General features: G+C 53.2%; 1 protein-coding gene and 1 long non-coding RNA gene across 4 annotated transcripts; one reads left to right on the top strand and one right to left on the bottom strand.

Moving 5' to 3' along the window:
• Positions 1-1249: 1249 nt before the first annotated feature.
• On the bottom strand, positions 1250-2636 carry LOC136336155 (uncharacterized). Its single transcript, XR_010731386.1, has 3 exons — positions 2529-2636; positions 1755-1829; positions 1250-1638 (listed from the first exon to the last, which is right to left on the bottom strand). It is a non-coding gene; the product is annotated as an uncharacterized lncRNA (long non-coding RNA).
• RABGGTA (Rab geranylgeranyltransferase subunit alpha) lies at positions 2595-8698 on the top strand. Of its 3 annotated transcripts, XM_066277602.1 has the most exons (17): positions 2595-2727; positions 3058-3112; positions 3276-3386; positions 3739-3863; positions 4266-4453; positions 4705-4908; positions 5222-5305; positions 5395-5477; positions 5572-5673; positions 5778-5883; positions 5962-6013; positions 6167-6255; positions 6398-6486; positions 6581-6697; positions 7334-7447; positions 7722-7809; positions 8475-8698. In XM_066277602.1, the coding sequence occupies exons 2-17, from the start codon at positions 3110-3112 to the stop codon at positions 8621-8623; spliced, it is 1704 nt and encodes a 567-aa protein (XP_066133699.1). In that variant the 5' UTR covers positions 2595-2727; positions 3058-3109; the 3' UTR covers positions 8624-8698. The 3 variants fall into 3 exon arrangements, with proteins under 3 accessions (XP_066133699.1, XP_066133700.1, XP_066133701.1); XM_066277603.1 differs by lacking the exon at positions 3276-3386; XM_066277604.1 differs by lacking the exons at positions 2595-2727; positions 3276-3386 and adding an exon at positions 2734-2881.
• Positions 8699-9181: the final 483 nt, after the last annotated feature.

Below are 9181 nucleotides of genomic sequence, written 5' to 3'. Positions count from 1 at the left end.
GGAGTCCCGGGTTCAATTCCCGGCCAGGGCACACAGGAGAAGCGCCCATCTGCTTCTCCATCCCTCCCCCTCTCCTTCTTCTCTGTCTCTCTCTTCCCCTCCCGCAGCCAAGGCTCCATTGGAGCAAAGTTAGCCTGGGCTCTGAGGATGGCTCCATGGACTCTGCCTCAGGTGCTAGAATGGCCCTGGTTGCAACAGAGCAATGCCCCAGATGGGCAGAGCATCGCCCCCTGGTGGGCATGCCAGGTGGATCCCAGTTGGGCGCATGCGGGAGTCTGTCTGACTGCCTCCCCGTTTCCAACTTCAGAAAAAAATACAAAAAAAACAAAAACAAAAAAGCACTATCTTTAACACAGATGAAGGTATAAGATGAACAGGAAACACTTGGTAAAGAAAGGAGAGTTGAGAAAAGAAGGAACAGGTGAATACGTTTGGAAAACTTCAAGTAGTGCCATCAGCTATGATGAAGAGTTTTTAACAAGGACAGGCAGGAAATGAAACCAGAGGGGTGGACAGGGCCCAAGTGACAAAAGGCCTAATGTGCTGAGAGATTCAAAGTCTGTCCTGAAAATCTGTCAGGAGTCACTGAAGGCTTTTACACAGAGATGTGACAAGATCTAATCTGCATTTTAGAAAGACTGATTCAGCAGCACAGATAATAGAGGGGTCAGGGTGAACATGGAGGAGCACTGAAAAGACTTTCCAAAATCCTGGAAGAAATGAGCTTAAATTCTTTCTTTCTTTCTTTCTTTTTTTTTTTTTGTGGCAGAGACAGAAAGAGACAGAGACAGGGACAGACATACGGGAAGGGAGAGAGATGAGAAACATCAATTCTTCGTTGTGGTTCCTTAGTTGTTCATTGATTTCTCATGTGCCTTGACAGGGGCGGGGCTACAGCAAACCCGAGTAACCCCTTGCTCGAGCCAGCAACCTTGGGCTCAAGCTGGTGAGCTTTGCTCAAAGCCAATGAGCTTGCGCTCAAGCTGGCAACCTCGGGGTCTCAAACCTGGGTCCTCCATGTGCCAGTCCAATGCTCTATCCACTGCGCTACCACCTGGTCAGGCGAAATGAGCTTAAATTCTTAGTGCAGTTGTAAGAGAGATGGTATTTAATTAAGGGATATTAAAGAAAAGTGAGGGAGGGAACAGTGCTATTTACAATAGGAAAACATAAAAGCCAAAGTTTAGATTGGATAGAGGGAGATAATGATACCTTTTGACTTTTGGAATTTGAGGTGTCTCTGGGATACCCATGCAGTATAACATCTAATAGGCTCACACATTATATATTTTCATTAATTATTAAAGCTTGCAAGACATCTGGGCTGGTCATACAAGTCTGAGGATCATCAGTTTATGGGTACCAATTAAAACCATGAATATGGATGAAATCATCCAGAGAAAGTGTGGATCAGAAGATCTGTGGGCTCAGGACAGAACTCTGGGGAGCTTTAACTCCTAGAAGTTGAAGGCTTGGGTTTGTGAACGTTCTCCTGGCAAGAGTATGATGTAAAGCCAGTAACCACGGCCACCATCACAGCCGCCTGGCCAACACAGGTTCAAGTTTGCTTCAGACAGACAGTAATGAAACAATGGAGCCAAGAACTGATGAGCCATTAGCTTTAATCCTAGCTTGCACCTGGAGGGCGAGAAACACACAGTGGGAAAACACTTCCCTTTCCATTTAGGGCTCCCAAAACCACTGACTTATCCAAGTATTCCTAGAATCAAAGGTTTCTACCTCACCAGCCTTACCTCTGTTCCCCATCTCCTTCTCTCTGCACAAACTGGCTTCTCCTTCAGCACTCTGCCATCTTGGCTGCTTCTCCTCTGCAATGATAATTGCAGGAACCAAGAGAGTGAGCCCCCGTTCCCCTTATTTTATAGTGTAGAAATTAAAGCCTTTAAGCTAGTATACAAACAAGGAAGTCTCTAATACAAAGCCACTTACCTAAGGCATAAATGGGATTCCTCATAAGAGTGCACCACCCCACATCATGCAACAGTCAAGGGTGTGGGGAAAAGTTTAGTGTTTAGATTTTAGTATTAAAAGGGTGGGAAAGGCTGGTTTAGTCTTAAAACTAAGCCTTAGGCTATAAGGACCTTGCCTGCTTACAGCCTGTCCCCCACACCCAATGCAAACTATAAGTGAGCAAACATATACATCATATTTGCAAACTTATTTGACCCACATAGGAAGTGAAAGGGGGTGAGGAAATGGCCCTGAAAATCACTAACTTTTAGGGGACCATAAGAGAGGGGCAAGAGAAGCCAGGACAGGGTGTCAAGCTGAAGGAAGACGGTAGAGTCAAATGGCTGCAGGGGTCATAGAAGATAAGGACAGGAAACTCCGTTCATTAGATTTGGCAAAAGAGGTGGCCAGTGCAGCCAGAGTGAGGTCAGTGGAGTGCTGAGGGCGTGGTATTCGGCTGTTGGAGAAACTTCAACTGAATTGCTGTTGAAATTGCTGACAGGAACAACATCCACAGCTTTCACGCGCTTTGGCCGCGCATGCGCACTCGTACTCACCGGAGGGCTAACAGAAACTTGCATTTCCTGACCCCCGCGCACGCGCTTTCTGAGCCCACCTACTCCGCTCCAGCCCCTCCTCAGGCCTACAGAGGGCGCTGCGCCTCGGAAAGTCGGGGCGGGGTGCCGCTCTAGCCAGCGCCTGGGCTCGGTGGCGGGAGCTGCGGCTCCGCGTTTCCCACGCCGCCTCCCAGTGCAGGTGGGTCCGCTCGCGGGGAGCGGGAGTGCCTGGTAGCTGTAGGGCGGGCTGGTGGGCAGCTCTATCCTCCAGACCCGGAGTGGTCCCCATTGCCTAAATGCCCAGGCTCGGGTCCGGCTGTGGAGGATCGGACTGCGGGCAGGGCCGCACGGATGTAAGTCCCAGGGCGGTGGGCACCTCCTCCTGGGCATGCAGTGGGGATCCAGAACTCCTTTACACCCCAGCTGGGTAGGGGTGTCCTCCTACCAGGCTCGCTGAGGCTTCCGGGGTAAAACTGGGGGGTGGGGCTAACGGGGGCGGGGCTACCATGATGGACACTTCTTTCCCCAGGTTTCACAGGCTGACCCTGGACCCCTCCCTGTCTTGAACGCGAGGGGACACCATGGTGAGAACCCTGAGCCCAGCCCCTCACCTCAGTACGCCCAAGCCCTTGCCCCTAGTGACCTTGCGTCTCTTTCCCGGTGTAAACCTGGGGCTCCTCAGTGGGTGTTCGGTGGGTCTGCCCCTGCAAGGCAGCCTGCTCCCTTCCAACCCGCGCATCCCTGTAGCACGGGCGCCTGAAGGTGAAGACTTCGGAAGAGCAGGCGGAGGCCAAAAGGCTAGAGCGTGAACAGAAGCTGCAGCTATACCAGTCAGCCACCCAGACTGTCTTCCAGAAGGTGGGGCGCTCAGAGGTAGCCCCCTCAGTGTATAGCACAGAGGCCAAGAGCTAGGCTTTGAAGTCAGACTCCCTGGATCCATATCTGGATTTTATCACTTACTACTGTATAACCTTGAGCAAGTTACTGAATCTCTTTGGGGCTCAAGTTTGTAAAACAGGGCTGATAATTACACTTACTGTATAAAGCTGTTGTGAAAACTAAATAAGAGAATATATCTAAACCCATGAAATGCTTTACATATTACCTAGTGTATGACCTGGGATTTATAGAATGTTGGATAGTTCTGTTTGTTATTTAGCCCTGAAGTGAAAAATGATATGATCTCTGACCCTGCTACCTGTCTTCTCAGCGCCAGGCTGGTGAGCTAGATGAATCAGTGCTCGAATTGACAAGCCAAATTCTGGGAGCCAATCCTGACTTTGCCACCCTCTGGAACTGTCGACGAGAGGTTCTCCAGCAGCTGGAAGCCCAGAAGTGTGTAGGGGTTCAGGACCCCAGGGAGATGACCCTAGCCCTACCCCTGCCCTGCCTAGGTCCAAGCGTAGTAGAGGAATGGGGTAGCCAGAGATATAGGCAGAGGGCAGTGGAGAATTGAGTATAGAAAATCAGGGGTGAGGCCTGACCTTTGGTGGCGCAGTGGATAAAGTGTCGACCTGGAAATGCTGAGGTCGCCGGTTTGAAACCCTGGGCTTGCCTGGACAAGGCACATATGGGAGTTGATGCTTCCAGCTCCTCCCCCCTTCTCTCTCTCTCTCTCTCTCTCTCTCTCCTCTCTAAAAATGAATAAATTAAAAAAAAATTAAAAAAAAAGAAAATCAGGGGTGAGCTAAAGTTGGGTGTTGGAGGGCCCTGACCCCCATTCCTTGACGGGTGCAGGTCTGCCGAGGAGTGGGCCACTCTGGTGAAGGCGGAACTGAGCTTCCTGGAGAGCTGCCTGAGGGTAAACCCAAAGTCCTATGGTACCTGGCACCACCGCTGCTGGCTGCTGGGCCGCCTGCCAGAGCCCAACTGGGCCCGGGAGCTGGAGTTGTGTGCCCGCTTCCTCGAGGTTGATGAACGGAACTGTACGTGCCTGCACATTCTGTCCCCAAATCCCTCACCTGCACCACATCCTGGTACTGGGGCCTCAATAAGGCCCACAGTAGGGAGGGATGACTGGGATGGGCCCACTGAGCTGATTGCAAAGTGAGGATGAAGCCAAATTCCATGGGATGCATAAAGGTCTTTCTTGGGGCCTTTGAGGGAACTCCAGGGGTACCAGCCAGAGAGTTACCCTTGCACTGCTTCTGAGATGTGCTGTCACCCCTCCCCCCAGTTCATTGCTGGGACTACCGGCGTTTTGTGGCTGCACAGGCAGCTGTGCCCCCTGCAGAGGAACTTGCCTTCACTGACAGCCTCATTGTTCGAAACTTCTCCAACTACTCTTCCTGGCATTATCGCTCCTGCCTCTTGCCCCAGCTGCATCCCCAGCCTGACTCTGGACCACAGGGGCGCCTCCCTGAGGATGTGCTGCTCAAAGGTAAGCAGGGCCAGGGATGCTGGAGAAGACTGCCACACTGCCCTTCCAGCCTAGCCCTATTCCTGAGGCTACGTTTGGGTTTATTGAGCAGCTACTTCACACCTGATTCTGGGGGTGCATAAGATTTAGCCCTGACTGAAGGGAGCGCAAGTGTCCAGTGGGAAAATAAAACTGATATATGCAGCCACTGTATAAAGCCAACACATAGTGAAACTGAGAACTAGAGGTACTCCAAGGAGAGTGTGGGATGTTGGGGCAGCCAGGATCCCACCAGGCTCCTAATCACAGCCCTGTGCCTCATTGACCCCTGCAGAGCTAGAGCTGGTGCAGAACGCCTTCTTCACAGACCCCAATGATCAGAGTGCCTGGTTCTATCACCGCTGGCTCCTGGGACGAGGTGAGCAATCGGGGAGGAGGCTGGGTGTTTAGGGCTTGGAAGGAATGAAAGAGGATTTAAGGAGACCCGAGGCTGTGTCTCCACCCCAGCTGACCCCCAGGATGCTCTGCACTGCCTGCACGTGAGCCGGGATGAGGCCTGTCTGACTGTCTCCTTCTCTCGGCCCCTCCTGGTGAGTCCTACAACTTTTGCCGGAGAATATTGCGGATTGTGGGCTTCGTGCTGTTGGGGCTAATGAGGTCTCTCTTTCTTTGTCCCTGTGCTAGGTGGACCCTAGGACAGAGACCTTGCTGCTCATGGTTAATGAGTCACCCCTGGCTGTTGAGTGGAGGACTCCAGATGGCAGGAACCGGCCCAGCTATGTCTGGGTATCCCAGGATTGGTGGGGGCATAGTAGGGGCTAGGGCAAGGCTGGGGTGGGACAGTCAGAAAAGTGGTATGGTTGGGCATTTCCTTGACCCAGTGCTCCCAGCTCTGTGACCTGCCCACTGCCTCCCTCAACGACCAGTTGCCCCAGCATACATTTCGTGTCATTTGGACAGCAGCTGATTGCCAGAAGGAGTGTGTGCTCTTCAAAGGTGATACAACCTGCAACAGCTCTCTACCCCCTCTTCCTCTCATGGGTGTCTCTTCCTACTACCTACTCTTTCTTTCAGGTCACCAAGAAGGCTGGTGCCGGGACTCAGCCACGGATGAGCAGCTCTTCAGGTGATATCAGGGAAGCATACCTACAGGAGTATGCTTCTGGGCTTCAGGCAACTGTGATGGGAGACAGGGGTTTGGGCAGATGACCCGAGCCTGGATAGGGGGGTGTCCAGTACCCCAGGGCTATGAGCATCATCCCTCCCACTCTACCTTCAGGTATGAATTATCAGTGGAGAAGTCCACAGTGCTACAGTCCGAGCTTAAATCCTGTAAGGAGCTTCAGGAGCTGGAGCCTGAGAATAAATGTGAGGCCCTACTCCCTGAGATCTGGCTCCACTCAGGAGGCCCCTTTCTGTGTGTGATGGGGGGACAGGGAGCAGGAAGGGTCTCAAGAGTATGGCAGCAGAGGAGGGTCCAGGAGAGACCATCCTTTTCCCATCTTCTCAGGGTGCCTGCTCACCATCATCCTCCTGATGCGGGCGCTGGACCCCCTCCTGTATGAGAAGGAGACACTGCAGTACTTCCAGACCCTCAAGGCAAGCCGAGCCTGGGGGAACAGAGAAGGGGGAGGCCCAGTGGGCACGAGGAAGGCAGCTGACACAAATCCCTGGCTGGCCCCATCCCCGCCAGGCTGTGGACCCAACGCGGGCAGCATACCTGGATGACCTGCGCAGCAAGTTCTTGCTGGAGAACAGCGTGCTCAAGATGGAATATGCGGAGGTGCGCGTGCTGTGCCTGAGTCACAAGGTATGGACTGTGTGCCTTCCCTGGACCCTCATCCTGCTGGCCCATGCTTCTTCCTCATGGCCTGGCCAGCTTTCTGTTCATTCAGCTGACACCCTGTCTGTCCAGCCTCACCATGCCCCTGGCTTTGCCTTCAGTTTCAGGTGCCTTTCTGGACATTTCTTCTTCTGCTCACTGGAGAAGGCAAACACCTAAAGCCTGAATAGTTCCAGGAGAATCCTGACAAACTTTCCAGACTCTGTTTTTTCTCTATTTGTAGTCTCTTCTCAACCAATCTTCCCAACACATCAGCTTTATCCCACCACTGCAGCCCGCCTCTGCTCCCACCAAGCCGACACCGCACTCGCCAGACACACTCCTGCCAGTGTCTGTGCTCCTCGCCACTCTCCTCTGTCCCCAGCACCTGCTCCCACACTATCCACTCTACTGGCCGCCTCACCCAAAGCACTCACATATGTCCCATATCATTGGCTTGTAGCATGTACTGTGGTGGGTCATAAGGTTAGCATCCCACCTGGCCCATCCTCTCCTGAGTTGGGGTCTCCTAGGGCCTGTGTGGGCCACAGAGAGCAAGTGCCTAATTAATGACGGCTGCAGCCCCTCCCCACTGGGTACAGGTATCTCATTTCTTCCCTTCAGGATCTGACGGTGCTCTGCCATCTGGAGCAGCTGCTCTTGGTCACTCACCTTGACCTGTCGCACAATCGGCTCCGAGCCCTGCCCCCTGCTCTGGCTGCCCTGCGCTGCCTTGAGGTAGAGCATTCACTCCTGTCACTGTCCTGGGTGGTCCTTTTCCCCTTTCTCTACCTCAGAAGCCTGCCCACCCTACAAAGAGATGCCCAGGCCCTCCCAGGTCTTCCCAGCCCCTGCAGATGGCCCTGCCTTTCCCCTTCCATCACCTAGCCTGACCCCAGGAACCCTTCCGTGCCCTGTAAGCTGATCAGCCTGGACACCCCAGTTGCTTGTACCAGTCTCAGGCTGACACCTGTTTTCCTGCCTTGTCTTCCCTACCTTCCTTGCTCCTCAGGTGCTGCAGGCCAGCAATAATGCCATAGAGTCCCTGGACGGTGTCACTAACCTGCCACGGCTACAGGAGCTCTTACTATGCAACAACCGTATCCTTCCTTCTGGCTGCCTTTAGACAGTGGGTAGGGTGAGGTGCCGCACTGGGAAAGGACAGACAGCAAGCAGGGCGGGTGCCTTCCTGAAGGGGTTTGGGGAAGGAGATCTGGCAGTCTCAGCTAAGGAGACAAGATAGCCTGGGGCTGTGTGTGGCTGTCCTTGGTTTGTACTGGTGGAGTTCTGCAGAGGGCGAGTGACTTCCTCAAGCCGGAGTTCACAAATGGGCAGCCCGCAGATGTTATTGGGTACCAGGTAGTATTTTAAAAGTCAGGAAGTTTCATATTTAAAAAATTCCAAAATCTGATTCCTCTTAAAGATGGGAAGTTAAAGCAGCCTTTGGCCTGCATTTCTACTCGGCAGTGTTTGGTCACTGCTGAGCCATGGTGCCTCTAGCCAGCACTAGCCTTCTTCTTGACCATAGTCGCCACCACTCGTAGTGCCACACCCAGCCTTCCCCTGTGCTTCCTGCCTGGCCCCTGTCAGCAGGTGTGTTTAGTCCCTGCCCAGATCCTTGCTCCCACTAGGGAAGTGTGCAAGATGCCTGTCAACCAGGCTGCCAGGCAGCAGTCCCCACTCTTAAAGGAAGAAGGGATGGGTACACAGGAGTGGACAAGAGCTGCGGGAACGCGCCAGCCTTTCCTTGACTCTCCCGCCTAAGGTCTCCAGCAGCCTGCAGCACTTCAGCCTGTTGCCTCCTGCCCCAAGCTGGTTCTCCTCGACCTGCAGGGCAACCCCCTGTGCCAAACAGTAGGCACCCTGGAGCACCTCACTGAGCTGCTGCCGTCAGTTAGCAGTATCCTCATCTAAGAGACCCTGCCCTCGTCCTTGCCCTCTAACTTATTGGGACCGAATAAAGAATGGGAGGCCCTCTCTGACTGCTGAGCTGCTGCTGCCACCTCCACTGCCACCACCATTCTTGCCACCTTTCTGGAAAAGAAAGAGAGCGTGCTGACTCCCTGTATATGTTAGGCTCAGTCTGGCTATTCCCTGTCATGGAGAATCAAAGCCTCAGTGTTTGGGCAGAATCAGAGTGAGGGCTGGATTTGAGTTTACCTTCTGGTTGAGATTGGAGCTGGGTCTAGGTTCCAGGCGGAAATCAGGTTTGGGGGTAGATTCTGGTTGGGGCTGGGCTATAGAGCAGCAGTAAGTCTCCAACTGGAAGAGCTCATAAAATTATTTCCCATGACCCCCACCCATGTCAGCACCCTCTGTCCAGAAGCCCTGGCTCTCAGTTACCATAGCTGAGAAGGCTGTTTCCAGGAGGAGTGGGTCATGGCACCCTTGCTCCACCCTCTTCAACATCAGTCCCCATGAATAGCATTCTTCAGTTGAAGAGCCCTTGAAAATACTTGATCCCATTTGATC

Source organism: Saccopteryx bilineata, chromosome 4 (assembly GCF_036850765.1).
Source record: "Saccopteryx bilineata isolate mSacBil1 chromosome 4, mSacBil1_pri_phased_curated, whole genome shotgun sequence".
Classification (NCBI taxonomy): Eukaryota; Metazoa; Chordata; class Mammalia; order Chiroptera; family Emballonuridae; genus Saccopteryx; species Saccopteryx bilineata.
Note: the sequence above shows the minus strand (reverse complement) of the source record. Positions and strands in the feature narration are given on the sequence as shown.

Excerpts from the sequence above, each read along its gene's own strand:
- RABGGTA (XM_066277602.1), top strand. Across the intron at positions 3,387-3,738 it reads CCCAGACTGTCTTCCAGAAG|CGCCAGGCTGGTGAGCTAGA; the intron begins GTGGGGCGCTCA and ends CTGTCTTCTCAG. Across the intron at positions 5,306-5,394 it reads CCGCTGGCTCCTGGGACGAG|CTGACCCCCAGGATGCTCTG; the intron begins GTGAGCAATCGG and ends TCTCCACCCCAG.